Below are 22,751 nucleotides of genomic sequence, written 5' to 3'. Positions count from 1 at the left end.
GAGACAAAGGACAACAAACAGGAATACACAGAGATACAGACAAACAAACGGACAGAAAGACAATCAGATATAGACACACACATAGTAGGACATATTTCCAAACAAAATGAAGAGAGGACATCCTAAAAGATTTTGTTTGGAGGAGGCTTTGGGCAAAATTCAGGAGATGAGTGAGGGAGAGTGTGATGGCGGAGAGATCTGTGATTTTGATTGGAGCACAGAGGACGAGAGTTTGGACTCCAAGCCTGAAGCACGGCCAAAAAAGTCTGAACCTTTGAGCCAGCTGCCTGGTCTGTGGGGTTATCAACCCAAGGTAGGAGTGCTGAATAATTTCATTTTAATTCGTTTTTACATAAATTATTATGGTTGATGGCGGCACAAGTTATTGACTATAGCTAGCGCAGCACAGCAGTTTGACGAACTGTGAATATGGTCTAAAACTAAACCTACTTTATCTTGATGCCTAGCATAGGCTGCAAACAGTAAAAATATTTATAATTGTCCTCACTAAGAAATAAAAACAATAACTTATCCCAACAGAACAACGTGATGTCGCACCGGAGTCTGACAGCGTTCAGGCTTATGATTGCTTCACCTCACTAAATCTGGCAAAAACCCTCCAAAAAAAGCACACCAGCCTGGTTGGAACATGTAACAGGAGCAGGCGTGAGCTTCCACCTGCGGTGCAGCAGCAGTGAGAGGAGCTGTTCTCGACAAAGGTACTGAAGCACAACCGTGCCACCCTCACGGTGTACCAGGGCAAGCCCAGGAAGGATGTGGCCCTCCTCAGCACTATGCACCCATCTGTGACCATTAAGGGTGACAGGAAGAGAAAGCCAGAGACTGTCAGCTTCTACAACGTCACCAAGGTATGCTGGCAGTTAATGATGAATTGATCATGTTTTTATTGTAGATATCATAATTGATATATTTCTCTACAGCGCTAAGGTGATTTCTTGTTTACTATGGTTTAAAATTTTATTTCATTTTATTTTATTTTTCAATGCTGCCTTGCAGCTTGATCATAGTTTTTTCTGATCTATTACATTACCAGGAGGGTACTTAGCCAGGAAAGGTGTTGCAGCAGCTTAGACTATTTCTATTATTACTATTTGTCTTATTATTATTATTTCTTATACACGTGTTGCCTGCTTATGCCCATTGTCATAAGTGGGAGTTGACGTCCTGGACCAGATGGCTCAGCTCTAAGGTGCAACAAGAAGATGGTCTGTTGCTGTTTTTTACAAGCTGCTGGACATGGCTGCAATAAACGCCCATGTCCTCTTCAAATCCTGCACCAACCAAACAATCCCAAGGAGAGCCTTCATTTTGCAGCTGGCCAAAGAACTGCGGGAGGAGCACCTCAGAGGCAAGGTGTTGCTACAGTCGGTGCCACAGGAGCTGCAGCAGCCACAGGCACTGGCAAACAGGAGGCAGTGCCAAATGAACAGCCAGTGCAAAAAAAAATAAGACCCTCGTCACCTGCAAGGGTTGCCACCGACCCGTGTGTGGGAGATGCACTGTCAGGGTAGAGAGCTTTTGCCCCAAGTGTACGTTGTAGTCGGCGGCGCTCTCTGCGGTGCTGATCCTGACCACCGTTCCATTTGTTTGTTCCATGTTTTATTAGTTTACTAATCAATTTGATCATTTGTTCGTCTTATTCTTTAATTGTTTACTAATCAATTTGATCATTTGTTCATCTTATTTTCGTTGTTGCAGTTCTACAGTTTTTGCTCTAGTTTGTTTTTGAATGTTTAACATTTTGCCAGTTCTAGCAACCTTGTTATGTTATTTGTTACCCACACCGAAATCAGCAGGGGGTTATGTAAAGGGTTCCGTATCTTTGTTTGTTTCTTTGTTTGTTTGTGTACGAGATAACTTGAGAATGGAAAGTCGGATCTTCACCAAACTTTCGGGGAATATTGGGATAGTGACAGGGAAGAATTGATTAGATTTTGGTGAGGATCCGCGCACCTGTACGGCTTTTCTCAGACTTTGAAATTTTGAACACCATAGTATTCAGTGGGAGTGTAGCTCCTGTGAGAAAGACAGAGAAAGAGAGAAAGCGAAAGACAGAGAGAGAGAGAGAGAGAGCAAAAAAGGGTGAGAGAGGGAGCGAGTGAGCGAAATGCAGAACCTGCGCGAGTAAAACTTGTTTATCTTCCCATCACTTCCTTGTATCGCTTCTTCTGTTACATTATATTGCATCAATATAGCGGAAAAGCAGTTGCAGATGATTTTGCTACTAATTGTGTTTCAACAAACTGCCCATTTCAACAGGAGACCTGGTGCAGAGGTAAAAATATGATAAAAAACATACAGTCACGAACATTTTAAGTTAAATTCACACAAGATGTTAATTATGTCTTTAATCCTGCCCCGTTTTCACTGATATATTCTTTAATCATCATAACTTAAAGTGACAGCATCAAAAGAAATGTGCAAATGTGTGTTTTTGGGCAAAACTAGTGAAATCCTTCATGACCGTCTCACTGACGGCTGTGGCGCTGGAAGGGGGTGCTAGAATGTTGGCGGTCCTAGTGTCAAAGAAAGAACTCAGTGGCACATAAGGATTATATCATCTTTTAAATTTTGATTGTTCTTTAACAATCAAAACGTTTTCTTGTGTTTTAGTGGTGATGTTGTACAGTCATGGACGAAAATGTTGGCACCCCTGGAATTTTTCCAGAAAATACACCATTTCTCCCAGAAATTGTTGCAATCAACAAATGTTTTGGTATACATGTGTTTATTGCCTTTATGTGCATTGGAACAACACAAAAAATCAGAAGGAAAAAGACAACATTGACACAATTTTACACAAAACTCAAAAAATGGGCCGGACAAAATTGTTGGCACCCTCAACTTAATGTTTGGTTGCACACCCTTGGGAAATAATAACTGAAACCAATCTCTTCCTATAACCATCAACAAGCTTCTTACACCTCTCAACTGGAATTTTGGACCACTCTTCTTTTGCAAACTGCTCCAGGTCTCTCAGATTTGAAGGGTTCCTTCTTGCAACAGCAGTTTTTAGATCTCTCCATAGGTGTTCAATGGGATTTAGATCCGGACTCATTGCTGGTCACTTCAGAACTCTCCAGCGCTTTGTCTCCAACCATTTCTTGGTGTTTTTTGAAGTATGTTTGGGGTCATTGTCCTGCTGGAACACCCATGACCTCTGACACAGACCTAGCTTTCTGACACTAGGCCCTACATTGCGGCCAAAATTTTTTGATAGTCTCCAGATTTCATGATTTCTTGCAGACAGTCAAGGCACCCAGTGCCAGAGGCAGCAAAACAACCCCAAAACATCCTTGAACCTCCACCATATTTGACTGTAGGTACTGTGTTCTTTTCTTTGTAGGCCTCATTCTGTTTTCTGTAAACAGAAGAATGACGTGCTTTTCCAAAAAGCTCTACCTTAGTCTCATCTGTCCACAAAATGTTCTCCCAGAAGGATTGAGGCTTACTCAGGTACATTTTTGCAAACTCCAGTCTGGCTTTTTTATGTCTCTTTGTCAGCAGTGGGGTTCTCCTCAGTCTCCTGCCATAGCGCTTCATCTCATTCAGATGACCACGTATGGTCCCAGCTGACACTTTTGCACCCTGAGTCTGCAGGACAGCCTGAATTTGTGTGGAAGTTGACCGAGGATGTTTATCACAGTGGACAAAGGAATTTCAAGATCTCTGGAGATGGTCTTGTAACCTTGAGATTGTTCATATTTTTCCACAATTTTGCTTCTCAAGTCCTCAGACAGTTCTTGGCTCCTCTTTCTCTTCTTCATGCTTAGTGTGACACACACAGGCACACAACACAAAGGTTGAGTCAACTTTTAGACATTCTAACTGGCTTCAGGTGTGATTTCTAGATTGCCAGCACCTGTTACTGCCACAGGTGAGTTTAAATGAGCATCACATGCTGGAAATAAAATGATTTACCCACAGTTTTAAAAGGGTGCCAACAATTTTGTCCAGCCCATTTTTTGAGTTTTGTGTAAAATTATGTCAATTTTGGCTTTTTTCTTCGCATTTTTTTTCTATTGCTCTAATGCACATAAAGGCAATAATCATGTGTATGCCAAAAGCATTTGTAACTGCAACAATTTCTGGGAGAAATGGTGTATTTTCTGGAAAAATTCCAGGGGTGCCAACATTTTCGTCCATGACTGTACACGACAAGAAGTGACACAGTTGATCAAAAGTCAAAAAACTTTTGAACCATAAACTGCTGCCTCTTGCTTCATTTTCCTCTTGAAGCTAGCCATTGTGCCTTCCCATTGACGCTGTTGATGCCTTTGAATCCCTTACGGCAGCATTTTTAGTGGGCCTTGAACTCGTGTGACTATTGGGGAATTTAATGATTAAAATCCACAACAGTAAACCCGACATTGAACATCTTTTTATCCATATTGATCCAAAAAAGATTAATCCTCACTTGCTTGAATGCTAATCAGCAGAACAGGTATCTGGAAGGAAAAATGGTATCCATGGGAATTAAATCAAAAACAATAAGTATTTCTGTGTTTACCTTTTGGTAAGAGAGCTCAAACTCTGTCGGCTCAAACGCCTCCGTCTCCAGAACCAGGTTAGCAGAACTCGCCCGCTCGTCCCCAAATCCAGAGAAAAACGTACCAATAGTGTTTGATACAGCATCTGAGAGAGCACAAAGTTGTTTTACAGTGATTATTAGAGGAGTGCAGTGATTTTTAATTCCATAGTCTTATAGCAAACAAGTTCGATGCATGCAGCAGTTCTATGGATATGACAGGTTGTTCTGGGATCAAATTCTGGCATATAATATCTGTCAAATTATTTAAACATGAAACAAATTCTCTGCATTTACAGCTTGTATCTGAGAGTCACACATAGAAAACTAGAAAGCAGGAAGAAAGAAATAAGCAAATAGCAGACCCCCGGATGGACATCCAGATTGCATCCTCCCTGGTGAAAGTTCAGATACCTTTGATCTTGGTAAAGATGCTCTTCTCCTCCACCACCTCTCCCTCTTTCTTCTTCATGCTTTTGTGAAACTCTGTCACCATAGACTCCTGAAAGATCAGGATCTTCACACTGCACACCCACATTGGGCGTTTCTTCCTCACAAAGTCCACCACTGCCTCCACCATGGCATCAGCCACCAGCGATGGGTCGGCCCCTCCTTGACCTAACAGACAGACAAATGGCAATGATGATGATAGTGATGATGATGAGGAGGATGTGAGGATGGTAAGAGATTCTGTAGAGTCTGTAAAGCTAAAAGCTGCTCTGATAGCTACTGGCTGTGTTGAGTGATCTTTAAGTCTCAATGTGAAAATCAGCTCATCACTTGGACATCATGCTAAAGGGAACTTTGTCTAATTTTGCTGGGGCACGCTAGAGGGCACGTTGTCAGTTATTAGACTAAGAGGGCACCAAAAGGGCCCTTTTATATTTTGCTGACTTGAAAGGCGCCCTTAAAGGCACACTGTCAAATCTGGCCCTCTAGGAGGGCAACCTTTAGGGCTTTGTCAGTTTTTCAAAGTAAGAGGGCACCAAAAGGGTGCTTTGTCAAAATTTGCCCACATGAAGGTTACCCTTACACGCACACTGTCTAGTTTTCTCACTAAGAGGGCAGAAGGTACTATATCAGTTGTTAAAAGAGAGGGCACCAAAAAGGTTCTTTTCAACTGTTGCCCTCTTGGAGGGCATCCTTAACCTTGCAAAGCAGATGGATACACACGTTTCCTTGTTTCTCACTGGCAAATCCATCTTGCAAAGCTCCCATCTGAAGCATTTGGGCCCGGTTAGAAAGTGACAGGACCAATCAGCAACAAGGGGCAGTACTTTCAGGCACAGCAGAGTCGTGACGTAAACAAGCGGCAGCAAGAGCTGGTGCAGTTATGGAGGAAAAGATTAGCGTGGATGCTGCTAAAGCATACGTTTTATCAGAACTTGACATTTCTTAAGTAAAAGAACAAAGAACAGCAGTGAGTTGTTTTCTTTTCAAAAATGACGAAAGTCAAGTACTGACATGTCTATAGTCGCCATGTTTCGCGTTATTCCTTAGTAGCTGCACACACGCAGCTTGCTAAGAGCTCCATCACGTGTTTTGTTGCTCTGATTGGCCCGTAGAGATGTGACAGACATAACGTTCATTCAATCACACTCTGAGTTTTTTCAAAGCCTCTACCTTTTCTCAAACGTTTCCTATTGAAGCTTTCCCAGATGGATGTGTGAAACACATCCATCTGGCGTGTCAGGTTAGAGCATCCTACAAGACCTTATAAAATTTTGGCAACTTCCAGGGCGATGGAGAGGGTACCTTGCCAAATTTTGTCAACTTGGATAGCACCCTAAGGCACTTTTTCAGTTTTTTACCCCAACAGGGCATTATCTGGGTGGTCTGTAAAAAAATCTGTCCACTTAAAGAGCAGAGTAGAGGGCACTTTTACTGTGATTTTAACCATAAGGGCACCAGTGCCAAGCAGAATGAGTCTTGAATTCAGCTGTTTCCATCAGACCCATTGCCACAGGTGTATAAAATCAATCACCTAGCCACGCAATCTGCATTTGTAAACATTAGTGATCCTAAATGGGTCGTTCTGAAAAGCTCAGTGACTTCAAGCGTGGCACTGAGATGGATGCCACCTTTGCAATATTTCCCTCCCTGCTGAATAATCCACAGTCAAATATAAGTGAAATTATTAGAAAGTGGAAGCGTCTAGGAACAACAGCAACTCAGCCATGAAGAGGGAGGCCACATAAAATTCCAGAGCAGGGTCAACGACTGCTGTTTTTCAGGGATTGGGCTGGACCCCTTATCTCCAGTGAAGGCCAGTCTTAATGCTTCAGCATACCAAGATATTTTGGACAGTGTTATGCTTCCAACTGTGTGGCAACAGTTTGGGGAAGGCCCTTTTCTTCTCCAGCATGACTGTGCCCCAGAGCACAAAGAAGGACTATAAAGACATGGTTTAATGAGTTCAGTATGGAAGAACTTGACTGGCCCACACAGGGCTGTGACCTCAACCCCTCTGAGCACCTTTGGGATGGACTGGGACAGAGACTACAAGCCAGGCCTTCTGGTCCAACATCAATGCCTGACCTCATAAATACTCTCCAGAATAAATGGTCACAAATTCCCACAGAAACACTCCACAATCTTGTAGGAAACCTTCTAAGAAGAGTGGAGGCTGTTACAGCTGCAAAAGGGGGGCAACTTCATATAAAAGTACATGGATTTGATTACCATGTCATTCCCTGTTATGGTCAGGTGGCCAAATACTTTTGTCCATATAGTATATCAACTTAGTGCATCTTTCTGTATGGGGAACAAGTGAAATCAGAAAAAAAGACAAACTGAATAAAAAAGCACAAATGGAAATGGAAGTGTTAGAGACAAACCAGTTCAGTCCTTCTGGACAAAAATTCTCTTTAAATGTCAATCAGAATAAAACCTTTTCTCTAGTTGGATAATTTGGCTGTTGATGTAGAGGTTTCCAAAGATCACTTTATGCTAGTGGGATGTTACAGGCCCCAATCTGCTCTGAGTTATTCTCTGAACACTCTTGTTACGTTTCTGTCTAAACTGAAATTCAATGAATTTGTATTGGTTGGTGACTTAAATTGGGATTGGCTTTCGCAAGCTTTTGAGGTTTTAAAAGCCCAGTGTGATGTTTTAAACCTGACACAATTTATTCAGTCACCAACAAGACCAAATATAAAATGCCTGCAAATATCAACGCTGATTGATTTTGTTTTGACAAATATGCTGTGTAAATGTGTTTGTTTTTGTGTTTTTCCAAACCATGTCAGTGATCATTGTATGATAGGTGTTGTCTGGGATACAAAGATACAGAAGAGTATCCCTCGTTTTATTGAAAAACGTGATATAAAAACAATTGCTGAACAGGCTTTCTTGCATGATCTGTGTAGCTTTAGCTGGGACAGAATTGCCCTTTTTGATGACTTAGAACTTGCCTGGAATTATTTCATGATGCTTTTATTGAAATTGAAATAAACATGCGCCGAAAGGGCGTGGAAAATCCGTAGTTTTCTGGTGAACTATCAGACCTGCTTCATCAGCATAACTCTGCCTAAGCCAGAGCACAGAAATCAGGAAAACAGTCTGATTTGGTCTCCTTTCAGCTAAGAAATGCATTTTCATCTGCAGTTCGAAAAACCAGCGCTGAGTTTTACTTTTCTTCAACAACAAAAAGTCTTAAAAATCCAAAGAAGGTCTGGAGCACAATCAAAACTCTATCTAATAAATGTAAATGTGTTGACCTCCCAGCTACACCGCGTTCCACATTATTATGCAAATGATATTTTTCTCTGATTTTCCTAAATATTAATGCAAATGACAGTCAGAATATTTTTTAAGTCATCAGCCATTAGAGCATAATTCAAATGTTTTTGAACAAACTTCATAATGACAAAAATTATTTTAAAAAAAAACCTCAAAATGCACTGTTTCTCATTATAAAGCACAACAGCTTTTTAAAACATTTTATGGGTTGTATAGAACTGAAAATGGTCATTTGTAGAAATTGCAGCATCAGGGCGTCATATTTACTGAAATCAAAGCTATTTCAATCAAGAACATCTTAACAGGACAAGTTCCATGTTAACATAGGAGCCCTTCTTTGATATCACCTTCACTATTCTTGCATCCATTGAACTTGTGAGTTTTTGGAGAGTTTCTGCTAAAAATTTTTTGCAGGATGTCAGAATATCCTCCCAGAGCTGCTGTTTTGATGTGAACTGCCTCCCACCCTCATAGATCTTTAGCTTGAGGATGCTCCAAAGGTTCTCAGTAGGGTTGAGGTCAGGGGAGGATGGGGGCCACACCATGAGTTTCTCTCCTTTTATGCCCATAGCAGCCAATGACACAGAGGGATTCTTTGCAGCATGAGATGGAGCATTGTCATGCTTGAAGAAAAATTTGCTACAGAAGGCACGATTCTCTTTTTGTACCATGGAAGAAAGTGGTCAGTCACAAACTCTATATACTTTGCCGAGATCATTTTCACACCTTCAGGGACCCTAAAAGGGCCAATCAGCTCTCTCCTCATGATTCCGGCCCAAACATGACTCCGCCCCCTCCTTGTTGACGTCCCGGCCTCATTGGGACATGGTGGCCATCCACCAACCATCCACTACTCCTCCATCTGGACCATCCAGGGTTGCACGGCACTCATCAGTCAACAAGACTGTTTGAAAATGAGTCTTCATGTATTTCTGGGCCCACTGCAACCGTTTCTGCTTGTGAGCATTGGTTAGGGGGGCTGAATAGTAGGTTTATACACGACTGCAAGCCTCTGGAGGATCCTACACCTTAAGGTTGGTGGGACTCCAGAGGCACCAGCAGCTTCAAATACTTGTTTGCTGCTTTGTAATGGCATTTTAGCATCTGCTCTCTCAATCTGATGTATTTGTCTGTCAGAAACCTTCCTCATTATGTCTTTATCTGCATGAACCCATCTGTGCTCTGAATCAGCCACAAATTTCTTCACAGTACGATGATCATGCTTAATTTTTCCTGAAATATCGAATGTTTTCATTCCTTGTCCAAGGCATTACACTATTTGACACTTTTCAGCAGCAGAGATCCTTTTTCTTTCCCATATTGCTGAAACCTGTGGCCTGCTTAATAATGTGGAACATGTGGAAAAGTGCATTTTGAGGTTTTTATTTTTTAAAAAATAATAGTTATCATTATGAAGTTTGTTCAAAAAACATTTGAATTATACTCTAACTGTTGATGACTTGAAAAATATTATGACTGTCATTTGCATTGATATTTAGAAAATCAGAGAAAAACGTCGTTTGCATAATAATGTGGAACGCGGTGTAGTATTATTGCTGATGGTCATAGGGTGACAAATAAAATAGATTTATTGAATTCAGAGATACACACAAGTCATTTTTTGCAAGTCCAAGTCAAGTCTCAAGTCTTTGGTCATGAGTCCAAGCCAAGTCAAGTCTCCTGTGGTTGTAATGAACGTTCTGTGATCTGCCTCTGATGTCCAGTCCGCTTAGACCACTGCATTTTTCTATCTGAGGAGTTTAAATCCTGGACTGTATTATCACCATCAGTAGGGTGGGGTATTGTCTGTGGCTGGCTCGCTGTGGTGTACACTTACATATGAACAGGGACATTAACGTTTTTTACTATTGACGATTTTATTGCCGAACCACTGTCACATCTGTAATTTCACTTTAAGTGATAATAAAATCCCTGATGTTTGAAAGCAGCCTTTGTAATCCCCCTTTTCAAAGGAGGTGATTCAGTAGTCTTAAATAATTACAGACCGATATCAAAACTTTCTGTATTGCCATAAGTACTCCAGTCCTTGGTCAGTGACCAGGTGAAAGGTTACCTGGCTTCTAATTCCATTCTGTCTTCTTTTCAGTCAGGCTTTCAAAGAAAAAAAAAACACACTGCACTACCACTGCTGCAATGAAAGTGATTAATGATATCTTAGAAGCTTTAGACAACAAACAGTGTTGTCTGTCTCTTTTTATTGATTCTTCTAAGGCTTTTGACACTGTGAATCACAGTATCCTATTAGATTATCTTAAGGCTTCTGGGTTCTCAGAGCATGCCATCAGGTTAGCAAACTATCTTACTAGTAGAACCCAGGCTGTTTAGTCAGAGGGTGTCACATCACAGGTACTACAAATTCACAAGGGGGCACCTCAAGGTTCAGTTTTGGGACCACTTTTATTTATAATTTACATCAATTGCCTTGGACAGAATGTTCCAAATGCTTTCATTTCTATGCTGATGATACTGTAATTTACTGCTGTTCACCTATGCCTGCACAAGCTTTTGCAAATCTTCAGGGTGCTTCTGATCTAGTCCAAGATCAGCTTAGCCAGCTGTAGCTTGTTTAAATGTGGATAAAACTAAACTCATGTTGTTAACATCTTCCCTAAAATCGGGCTTGAAATCTTGTAGTGTGTGGCCGGCCTAAGAAAATTGTTACCAAAGACTGTCAAGAAATTGAGCTTGTATCTTCTCTTACATATTTGGGGATTTTACTCAAAGAAAATGTGTCCATTACTAAAAAACTGAAGGTTTAATGTCCTGTTTGTCTTTCATGTCTAAAAGAGACTGGTCAAGTCTACTCTTTTAACTTTTCTTGATTATGGTGATGTTTTGTACATGAATGCCTCTGCTCAGAGTCTTCATATTTTAGTGTATGGAGCTCTGAGATTTATTACTTACTGTGGATTTCTGACATACCATTGTACTTTATATTCTAAAGTCAGTTGGCCTTCTTTAAGCACACTTCGTCTTGGATATTGGTACGTGTTCATATACAAAGCCATCTGCAAAATTCCTGTGTATCTCTCCTCGTTTTTAATCTTGAAAGATGGATTACACAACCTGAGATCATTGAACTTTGTGCAATTTGTTGTTCCCAGAGTCCGAACTGATGTGGGAAACAAAGCTTTTAGGTTTTCAGACCCTTTTGCTTGGAACAATCTGCAGTATTAGTTTAAACAGCAAAACTTGGTGTCACTGAATCTTTTTAAAACTGCAGTGAAAATTTTGAATTCAAACTGTCTGAATGTTACTGCTTTAATTGATGACTTGTAATTGTTTTCTATCACTTTATGTGTACTGTATGAGTCTAAGTGTATTATTTGATGAAACTGTGTATTGCTGTCATTCTTGGTCAGGTCTCCCTGACAAAAATTGATTGTTGATCTCAATGGGACTAACCTGGTTAAATAAAGGTTATATAAAATAACAAATACATGAAGAGAAGGTCATATTGGTTTGTTTTGCACTGACCTGTCCCCAAAGCTGGGAAAGCCACAGACTTGAACTTGTGCTCGTCACAAATCTTCAGCACACAGTAAACTATTTCTTGAATCTTCATGGGGTCGTTCTGCCCAGCAACATGGATGATCTTCGTGCACGGTAGCTGACCTCCCGAGGTCATGATCATTGAACTAGGCTGGTAACCAGGAGCTCCCACTGCAGAGAGGAAACAAACACACACCCTCCTGGCATTCAGATTGTACAATAATTTTCTGGTGCAGTCAGGAGATATTCAAATGGACATTATGAGACAAGTTCTAAAAACTCCAGCTTCATACCTATTTGTGCACACTCCTGCTGAACGCTTATCCCAGCACTGTCTAAGATCGCCTTAGAAACTCCTGAGATTTCATGAAAAAGAGCAAAAGTCTGATTAAAGATGCTGCTGTGAGCTAGATGTTACATTTAGACAACAAGTGAGATTCACTGTGAAGAATCAAGAGGAGGAAAAGTTACCTGATTGAAGGTTGAACGTTGAATTGGAGGCATTGATGATGACATCACACGTCTCCTTGGTGATGTCTCCTGATGAGACCTCGAGGGTGAGTGTCTGCATCTGCATCATGTACACGCCGAGGGAGGGAGATGACACCTGACTGAAGGAGGCTTACACACAAACAGACACAGAGCTCATCACTCATCATTGTCATCATTCATGTCCCAAAACACTTATGAATCATTAATAGCTCAGTTCAATACATTTATTATGAAGTGTTTGAGTCTTCTTACCTGAGGACTGCTGTGATTGGCTGGCTGATTGCCCACCTGGTGACTCGTTAAACTCTTGGGCATCATGTTCAAAGTTTCTCTGACTGGCCTGACCTTTGAAGTCTCTGGTGAAACACTGGAAAACAAAAGATATGAAACATTATCAGCTTAAAGTGTTCAGAGTCACTTAACCCTTGTAGAGGAGAGACTGAAATCTTCATGCTTGTTTATGGACTGGACAAGATTCAAAAACACTAACTAGTGTGCTTAGGGGGGGGCTGTGGAGCTGCTTAACAAGATGGCCGCTTAGTGTGGGTGCTCCGCACAACTCTCCTTAAAGTTTACAAAGTCCTTGTAATTGACACTTCTTACCACGTCCACAAGATGTCTAAACAAACAACAGTTAAGGACTGTGACATTAGCTCCAGGTCATGCAACTCTCAGAAGTCGAAAATTACTTCTGCGCCAACTGCGCTAGCCACTGATGCTAAAGACAGCATGGCCAATTCATGGAGCGACCTAGCTACTGGGCTAAGTGAGCTGCAGTCATTGTGCACCGATATCACTTCAATGAACACCAAGATGGATACTATCGTCAGTTTTAGAGGCAAGCTCGGCTAACTTGTAGAACGCATAACCGAGATGACTGCAGTGCAAGGGAGTTTTGCTGATTTTAAGCAGGACATCTCTGCTAATGCTACATGGCTAACAGAAGCTGACAGCCGCATTGGAGTTACCAAAGATGGTTTGGAAAGTGTGAAATCGGAGTTTGCTGCTGCTACAAAGCGAATTGCCTACTTGGAGTCAAAGACGGAGGATTTGGAGAACCGCAGGCAGAGAAAACACCTAAGACTAGTGGGACTTCCCAAGGGCGCTGAAGGCACTCGGCCTATGCTTAACTACATTCAACACATGATGCCGCTTTGGCTGGGACTTGATGCCACCAACAAGTCGTTCACTCTGGAAAAGGCATATTGCACACGGCAAGACCAAGACCGGATCAAAACAGAGCAGTACTTATTCGTTTCCTGTGCTTTCAAGACCGTGAGTTTGTGTTTCACACAGCCATGCAGCGTGCTATCACTCACGAGGACCATAAGAGCTTATATGCACAAGATTTTTCAGAAAACCCACAGCCAATTCAACACAGTGAAGAAAAAGTTGATCGAAGCTGGCTCTTTCCGCGGATTCCAACTGCATCCATGCAAGATGAGGATTCTTCACAACAGTAAAAATAGTCCTCTTCTCTACATCTCTACAAAGAAAAGGCCGAGGACTTCTTGCTGAACTAATTTTGTTCTAAATGACCATGACTGCTGAACTTCAGTAGAATTTACGTGGTCAATAAAATGGGTGCATAGTACTTGAATTGTATTTACTGTTAGTAACGTATAGGCATAGGTATATAGTATATTTGATGAATATTTTCTTTTCTTTCTGTATTTGAGTTATAACTACCAGATTTGGTGGACACTTTATGTTATGCACCTATATTGAGACTGATGTATTAAAATGCTTAGCATTTTATTACACTAGGACATTTAGTATTGTCAGATAACACAGTTGTTATGATGCAGTGGTGGGAGGGGCCACACAGGGTGCCTGAGAGACGTGCCTGCACTGTTCAACCACTCCTCACTTTTGTGGACTGGCATTTGCCCTTACAATGTTTACAATGTTTACAATGTAGTTTAAGTAAGGGAATGGGGTTGGGATTTAAAGGGTTTTTCGAGTGTTTTTATATGTCAGAGTTTTTCTTTGTATATATTATTTATTTGTTTTATTTTTTGTCGTCACACTCAATGTGGTTATCTCATTGGACTTAAGTCTATGAAAGCTCTAACATGTATGATTTAGGAATTACATGCTGGAATGTCAGGTAAATCAATATGTTATCTAAATTGAAGCAGGTTATGAACAGGCTTAAGAGCCACACTCTAAAATAATATTTATCCAGGAAACTCATATTACAGTTGCTGAAATTGAACGTGTATGACGTAGTTGGCCGGGTCAAGTTATACATGCGACTTTTAGTAATCAGGGGTCCTAATTCTTATCCACAAAACGATTCCTTTCCAGCTTACTAAAACTATTCAGGATCCTCAAGGTACATTTGTAATTGCTCAGGGTAATCTCTCTCGCATTGAATCTGGTTAGTATTTATAGGCCTAATGAGGACAATCCAAAATTTTTGAGAATTTCTTTTTAACCTTGTCCTCATTATATGGCCTAAATATTACTGGTGGAGATTTTAATTGTAATTTGAACCCCTTGTTAGATTGTTCCACTAAATTGGATTCCCATAAAAAACAACAATACTACAATTAGGGGTGTGACGAGATCTCGTGCCATGAGATCTCGCGAGATCAAAACGTCATGAGATTTCTCATCGAGGAAAAATCCGTCTCGCGAGATCAATATTGCGCAGACACTTGGAGCAGCAGCTCCCTTACAGAAAACTATACCTATCTGGTTATAAAAGATCACAAAGATGCCCTGGACACTATAAAACTGTTGGTGGGAGAGCTAAAGAAGAAACGGAGCTGATCCGTGACCTATTCAGATCACACTCCATCCCCCTCCTCCGCCTGCGCTTCTTAGGGCCCCACATGATCCGTCAGTGCGTAATAAGTTCATCATAACGGTCCAAAATGATGAAATGTAGCTTCCATGCAGCCTCCATCAGGAGAATTTAGTGTTAAATTAGTTCGTGTTTGTGCGCGGACCGATCTTAGTGCCGGTATCTGTGAGTTTGTAACTTTGTTTCTGCGCTTCTTCGTCATGTCTCCTTCCTCGTCTCACCGTCTGTCAGCCACACATCCATCAGCTGTTGGCTGATCAATAATCAGAAGATTAACATAAGCAGCGCAACAGGCGGTTGTATACTTCAGCGGTAAACTCAGCCAAACGAACTCTCTTTCAGCGCCACAGAGTCCACTGTTCGCTCCAAGCCTGCAGTTTTAGCCCAATATAAACGCGCCCTGCTTGTTGTCTGACAGGCAGAGCAGAGACACACATACACACACACACCCACACACGCTCATCTGTGTGTCATGTCCAACACTGTCAGAGCTCATATGAACAAAAAGTGCACAAAAACTATCAAATAATCTATTTCTTTACATTACAGCAAACGTGTTATTTACAGGAATATTTCTCTTGAGTGTTTTAAATATGGATGTCCTTAAAGAGGATGAGAAATAGTTTGATTTCACTGATGCAGCTCTTTATATCTCAGTCTGTTGTAAACAGTGTTTAAAGTACTTTCAAAATTATCTAAATGCTTTAATTATAATTATTGTAATTGTGGCAATGAGTGTATAGTGTAGTAAAATAAAAATTTGGTAGACTATTAAAATGAAAGGTTTGATTTGAAGAGCATTAAAATGTACAGTTTAAGTCAGAGTTAGACAAGATAAACTGTAAGCATTTAAAGCCTATTCAGTGCAAGAGCAGTTAGTTTAAACATTTCTGAATAGACTTGAATGCTTTGCAGTTATGACTTTCAGTTGTATGAAGGATATATTATCTACCCATCTATTTTTTCCAAAATTCAAAAAAGTGTAAAATCTCGTCTCGTCTTGTGTCTCTTGGGCCCAAATCTCGTCTCGTCTCGTGAGATAAGAGTCTCGTCACACCCCTAACTACAATACATGACAAACTTGAATCTAACTGAAATTTGGAGGGAACTCAATCCAAATAAAGTAGAATACTCGTGCTCCTCAGGTATCCACAAGTCCAGATCTCACACTGATTATTTCTTGGTGTCACAAGAACTGGTGTCCAAAATTAGAAATTGTTGGTATGATTGTATAGTCATTAGCAACCATTCCCCTATCTCAATATCTGTACACATAGATAAACTTACACGGTCTCACCCTAATTGGTGTCTACAAGGAAGATGGCTTCAAAACCCAGAATTTGTCATATATGTAGAGAATAAGGTATATGTTAACTTTGAGGTGAATACTGACCAAACAAATGTATGCATAAGATGGGAAGCATTCAAAGCATACATTAGAGGGGAAATTTTTAGTTTTACAAGTTCAAAAAACAAAAAACAGAGGGAAGGCATTACTAAATTGGAAAAACAAATAAAATCCTTAGAAACTGACACAAATAAGAGAGAAGACCCTGAAAAACAAAAAATTTTAGTAATTTTAAGAAAGGAATACAATAAATTAACAGCTGATAGAGAAGCAAAAAGTTTACTGTGTTTGAACCAGACCTTTTATGACCAGGGTGAAAAGGCTGGTAAACTGTTAACATGGAGAATTGAAACATTGGAAACTGAAAGGGCTGTTAATAGCATATCGACACAATCAAGAGATATTACAAACGACCTACAATATATAAATGAGGCGTTTAAGGAATTTTACCAATCATTGTACAGTTCAGAATGCTCCTCCACCCCTACTGATAGAGATGCCTTTCTTAATCATCTCCAATTTCAAACTGTTACAGAGGAGGTCAAGGGGGATTTAGATAGTGACATCACTGTACAAGAGCTATTGCAAGCTATTAAAAGCATTAATTCAGGCAAGGCTCCAGGCCCAGACGGCCTGCCTATCAAGTTTTACAAAATTTTTCAAAATCAATTAGTAATCCCAATTTTGACTATGTTTAATGAGTCATTAAATAACAGTATCTTACCCCCAACTTTAAGATAAGCTACGATAGTTCTTATGTTAAAACCCAATAAAAAGCCTACTGATTACTCCTCGTACAGGCCTGTTAGCCTCATGGGGGTCGATACAAAAATACTGTGTAAAGTTCTTGCAAAAAGATTAGATCACACATTCCTAATTTGGTTCATAATGATCAGAATGGGTTCGTGCAAAGTCATCAAGGATTTCATAACATTAGAAGAGTCCTGAACATAATTCACTGTAAAAATGATACCAGGGATACAGTGCTTTTGTCTCTGGATGCAAGACAGGCGTTTGATAGGATCGAGTGGCCTTATTTGTTTACCTACCTAAATTTTACTTATCTGTTCTCATTTCTACTACATTTCTGTCTTGAATCCTATCTTTGTTTTATACCTACTGATGTGATGTCATCATTATCTTCATGTATTTGTTAAGTTGTTTGTTTGAATATATGTATTTAACACTATCCTTCTCCCACATTGTACCATATCTTTCGGAATACTATCATAGGAATCTTTTTTTTTACTGACTCCATTACATTTTAGATTTTATAATCTACGTACTGTAACTGTCATTCTAGATCTACTTGTGTCATTTTCATTTTTGTTATTTTTCCTCTATGTTCACGTTATGTTCTTCCCTTCCTGTTTGATTTTACAGAGCTCTTACTCTGCTCTGATTGTTGATGTTTATTTTTCCCCGAGTTTTTACTCTTGTTGTGTGTAAAGCACTTTGTAAACAACTGTTTTTAAAAGTGCTATATAAATAAAGTTATTATTATTATTATTTTTGGCAATAAACTCCTAAAATTTAAACACAGTATCCCCATCCCATGCCTGCGTGAGTTGAATTCAAAAGGAGTCAGAGTAAAATCATTGTCAGTCTTAGTATCAATATTTGTTGAGATACCTGTAGGTAGCAGCCAAGCAACATTGTGTAGATTGGAGTAATTAACAGTTCTGTTACTCAACCCGCGGCTCGCGAGCCGCATGTGGCTCTTTAGTGACCAGTTGCGGCTCTGTTATTATTTTAAATCCATATATCATGACCGTCGGATGCGCTCGACGGAGGAGCGTGTGTAAGAGAAGAGCGCACACTCAGACAGATGCACCATTTCCATTTTGCACACATGGACTATCAAGGAGGTTATTTAATCTATTAATAATCTTGTAGCCAGTGGGCTCTCTCACTGATCTCAACATCATAGATTAATGAAAGCGTGTCGGTCTCCGTGCTGACAGCACTAAGAGGCTGCTGCTGCAGGTGTTAAGGTCTTCAGTACATGGGTCAGCATGCAGAGGTCTTTGCACAATGAGCCTGTTTCATGTTGTTCTAACCATGTCTGCACGCTGATGCCGAAATTGTCGTTTTATTTCCCATTTTTTTCTCATAACAGCTTCAATTTTATGTGAAATTTCGTATGTGTCCAAGACGAATGATGATTCAAAACAGTTCCCGCTGCTTCCACCTCGCTTGCTCTTCACTGAAACCTCACTTTAAACACCAAAGTTTGCTCATTTATCATGTGGATATCAACCATGGAAATATAACAGAGTGATGGGTGAATGATGATTCAGATCAGCGCCTGTTGCTTTATTCTCTCTTGCTCGCTCACCCCCACCCTCTCTCTCTCTGAAACCTCACTTTAACACTGTAGTTTCCATGATATCAGTCATGGAAATCTAACAGATAAAGGCAAACGTTTGTAACCTACTCACAGGTCGTAACAGAGACAGAATTAGAAAGTTGTTCTCCATCTCTCCAGCTTGTCTCTGCGCTGTAACGCATGAGTGTGTGCTGTATGAAGCTCTGTGTCAGGATGGATCCAGCAGGATTTTAAAGGAGTGACCGACAACAAAAAAGTCCAGCCCAACCCCTGCATTGAGGTGTGCTGTCATATGTTCAAACTGAAGCTTCCCATTTCCTCGTTTTAACTTTTTCTCCAGCCACATCCTGCCGATGCTCTCTCACACCCAGATCTTATGACAATTACGCCGATGTGCATCATCAACGAGCATAACTCACACGGATCACATGTGGAGATAACGTCATATCTAGTATCCAGTGAAAGTTGTCCAAAAGTGGGTGTTTTATTTGATCTTTAATGCACTAATGATCATAAATATTGTCAAAAGAGCAGAAATATAAAACCAAAGCTCCGAAATGAGGCAGGGTGAAACGATGTGTCTGGAGAGCTGCAGGTGTGAGGCAGGGCTGGTTTTAGTCATTTGAGGCCCAGGGCAAAGACCAACATGAGCCCCCCCCCTTTGACTAAAGCATTAAAAATGAGCAGAAAAAAATGATAAAGCATCTCTTTTATGTCAATAAAGTCACAGAACTCCAGTAAATGCCCCAATGTGAGATATAAATACCCAAATAGCCAACCATCATTCATCATTTTCTTTGAAAAGCATCTCAGAGCTCAAACTCAGCACATTCTATTATCTACAAAAGTCTTTAGGCCAAGTGAACTTTTATAACGCTGGTGCTGGGCCAAAGACTGGTATCTCTAAAATGACCACTTTTCAGGGAATGAAAAATGTATAATTTATAAAATGATATAAATATGATTTATAAAAACAAATTAAAATCATGAAAAATTGAGATACAAGGTTTTAGCCTGATGTCAGTGATAGATAAAATAAATACATGCTCATTATCAGTGACAGACTGGTTCTTCTGACACTATACAGACATTTGCATCACATTAACCTCATAATTATCCACAAATCCACAGTTTTATTTCATTTCAACTACAGATTAACTCATCTATTATCTACCTTACATTTCGGGTTTGAATTGTGGCTCTCACTAAAATTTTTTCTAGACAATGTGGCTCTTTGGTAGAATAAGGTTGACTACCACTGTGTTAGAGTAACCTTAGTTGTTCTAACAGACACCCTCACTGGCATATTAGTACTTCTAGGACCAAAAATGCACTTTTTATTCTCAGAGAGGTGTGCTACATGCTCAGAGTGAGGTGACTGTGTGGGACATTGGATGAGTGGCAGTAACAGGCCACAAGGTGTAGCTGGTGAGTTTTTTTTGTGGACCTTGAGGAACTGAAGGGAGATAGTGGGTACTTCGCTGTTCGATTAGTCAGTTTGATAAGGTGGTTCCAATGGAGGAAAGTGGAGGAATGGGTCCAGAGATAAAGACACAATTTCCACTGTTTCCACTAAAATCTTGTTTTAAAATCTCTGAGGTATGAATAGAGCATAATGAAGAGAGAGAGTGAGTGAGCCTGTGATGCAACCTCCTGCATTATTGTTATTTTAGTATTTAGCAGTAAAACTCAATAATCAGCCAAACCCCCCCCCCAAAAAAAAAAACAACTTTAGGGTCACAGAGTTGCTGTACATTAACAATTTTATTTGTGGAGCCATGTTCTGAGTCAAAAAATTGAAATAATTTTAAAGTAAAACAGCAAATTAACATAAATGAATCTATTTTGTCTAATTCCCAAATTCCTCTTCCCAAAAGCCAACCAAATCCTCACATGCCCCTGCAGGGAGATAAGTTTAATAAAAGACTGCTACAGTAGTACTTTAAAAAACAAAGATTTTCCAGATTTTTGCCCATTATAGATGAACACCCTCCTCCTCCTCTGCCCTGCCCAAAGATGTTATAAAATAGAAATATTACATATTCATAACAGTTATGTCCACACATTCATGGTTGTAAATTCCAGAAGATAAAAACTCACCTCCACAGTTTGACTGTCAGTTGGGTGGACTATGATGACCACCTCTCTCAGATGTTGTGGAGTTTCTCTGCTGCTGAAAGCGTGGATCTCTCTCAGCAGGACTCTTGACACCACGTCTCTGGGGAAGCGCAGGTTTCCGGTGCCGATGGCTGGGAAGGACAGCGATGCCATCTTGAGCTTCTCAGCCTCCCCCAGACAATATCTGATGATAGTTACCAACGTCTGAGACAAAAAGCAGCATAAACAAGTCAAACTGTGCATGAAATAGAAGGGTGTATCTGCAGGTTTGCAGGCAGCATACGTTTCACTGCCGCAGATTCAGGACTGTAAATCTAGGACCTTGCTTGCACACATGCACGCTGTTTATGAGCATTCTTTAAAATTCAGATTTCTTGCTTTTGCTACTACTCATGACAGTGAGTGATGGATGACAATTAGAGAATTCCTTCAGAATGAGGTGTTTCTTTATAGAAATATAGTTAGTAGAACGACAAAATTGTTAAACTAAAACACGTAAAAATAAACAATAAAGGAATTCAATAGTCTGTACCCAAAAAAAGATTCTTATTTAGTCTGCACTTAGCAAGCAGTCATAATGTTAATGGAAAAAACAAATGGCTAAACATACATCAAACAGTTATATAAAATAAGGCAAAAGACAAATAATATTAAAAAGCACTTTAAGTGAACTTTAGTTTTTTGCCTAATCAGAGTTGTGCCAACTCAAGCTAAAAACACGGGTCCTAGATCTATGGTCCTTAATAGGCAATCCTTAAACTGCTGCCTGCAAGCCTGTAGATATGAAAGACTCCCTGCAGACCAGCAGTGAGTCTGGTTGTCATTAGGAGCCATGATGAACTGAGCTATTTAATAAGTAACAACCTTCTAGTCTCCAACAAATATGTTAAGAAGAAAGAAAGAAAGATGTAAAGAGATCCCCAAACTTTTTGTTTACATCTCCTCACCTCCTCTGCATCACCGCCTCCATTGTCCCACCTGGGGCAAACCACATGAAAGACCTTCCGGCACATGAGGTTGAAGCTGTCGGTGGTGATGACGTCTCCGTACTGCAGCATGGTCACACCAGCTTCAGACCGAACAGCATCCTGAAGGCCGGGTCCAGCTGCCTGCAGGATGGCGTTGGAAACAGCTCCTTGTGACAGATTCATGTCTTCTGAGATGGTGTTGACGATGACGTGAGTCTGCAGATCAAAACCCAGCAGCATAAATGAGGGGAAGGATCAGAGATTGGAAGATCTGTTATTACTCTGGTCAGAAATGCTGAAAACTGTGTCAAGAAAAGCAATAACATTATATATAAAAACAGCACAAACTTAAACTCACATGTTGTTTTACATGCAGAACTCTTTTAGCACTAAATCTGACACTGAATTAAATTTACCCAACCTGTTCTTTAGTTCTTTCTAACGTTCTATTAATGCAATTTTAAAGTCAGTCAGTCTTTGACTTTTTTTTCTGAGAGTCTGTTGTTAAAATATTTGCATACATTCAAATATTTGCATACATTTAACTGTTAAAAATGGTCATCTATATCCAGATCGACTGGTTTAAATATCCACTGCATGGATGTATTTCACATTCATCTGGGAAAAGTCCCATAGAAAGCATTTGATAGATGGCCCAGATTCAGCACTCACCATCTGGTCCTGAATGTTCCCCTTCAACAAAGAAATCTTCAAACCTTCAGGAGTGGTCTGCTCCATCCTCCCAGGCCTGCACACAAACCAGGAATGAAACATCATCACTGTGAGTTTGTTTACCTTTACAAGCTCTAAAATGTTTTTGTCTTTTTTTACATTCCTCTACAAGACTTCAGAAAACACTAAATAATAGAATTCAGAAAATT

At 40.1% G+C, this 22,751-nt stretch overlaps 1 protein-coding gene across 1 annotated transcript in view; it reads right to left on the bottom strand.

Annotated features, from left to right (window-relative positions):
• Positions 1-22,751, bottom strand: part of LOC121509509 (protein mono-ADP-ribosyltransferase PARP14-like) — a 90,245-nt gene that overhangs the window by 21,657 nt on the left and 45,837 nt on the right. Inside the window, exons 12-20 of the mRNA XM_041786933.1 lie at positions 22,543-22,660; positions 21,850-22,086; positions 20,885-21,106; positions 12,548-12,662; positions 12,275-12,424; positions 12,097-12,159; positions 11,789-11,974; positions 4,964-5,167; positions 4,532-4,656 (exon numbers count right to left, since the gene is read on the bottom strand). Of these exons, the coding sequence (XP_041642867.1) occupies positions 4,532-4,656; positions 4,964-5,167; positions 11,789-11,974; positions 12,097-12,159; positions 12,275-12,424; positions 12,548-12,662; positions 20,885-21,106; positions 21,850-22,086; positions 22,543-22,660 (1,420 nt within the window). The remainder of the gene's footprint in view (positions 1-4,531; positions 4,657-4,963; positions 5,168-11,788; positions 11,975-12,096; positions 12,160-12,274; positions 12,425-12,547; positions 12,663-20,884; positions 21,107-21,849; positions 22,087-22,542; positions 22,661-22,751) is intronic.

This window comes from Cheilinus undulatus, linkage group 5 (assembly GCF_018320785.1).
Source record: "Cheilinus undulatus linkage group 5, ASM1832078v1, whole genome shotgun sequence".
Taxonomy (NCBI): Eukaryota; Metazoa; Chordata; class Actinopteri; order Labriformes; family Labridae; genus Cheilinus; species Cheilinus undulatus.
The sequence above is the reverse complement of the archived record's forward strand: the minus strand, read 5'-3'. Positions and strand labels throughout refer to the sequence as shown.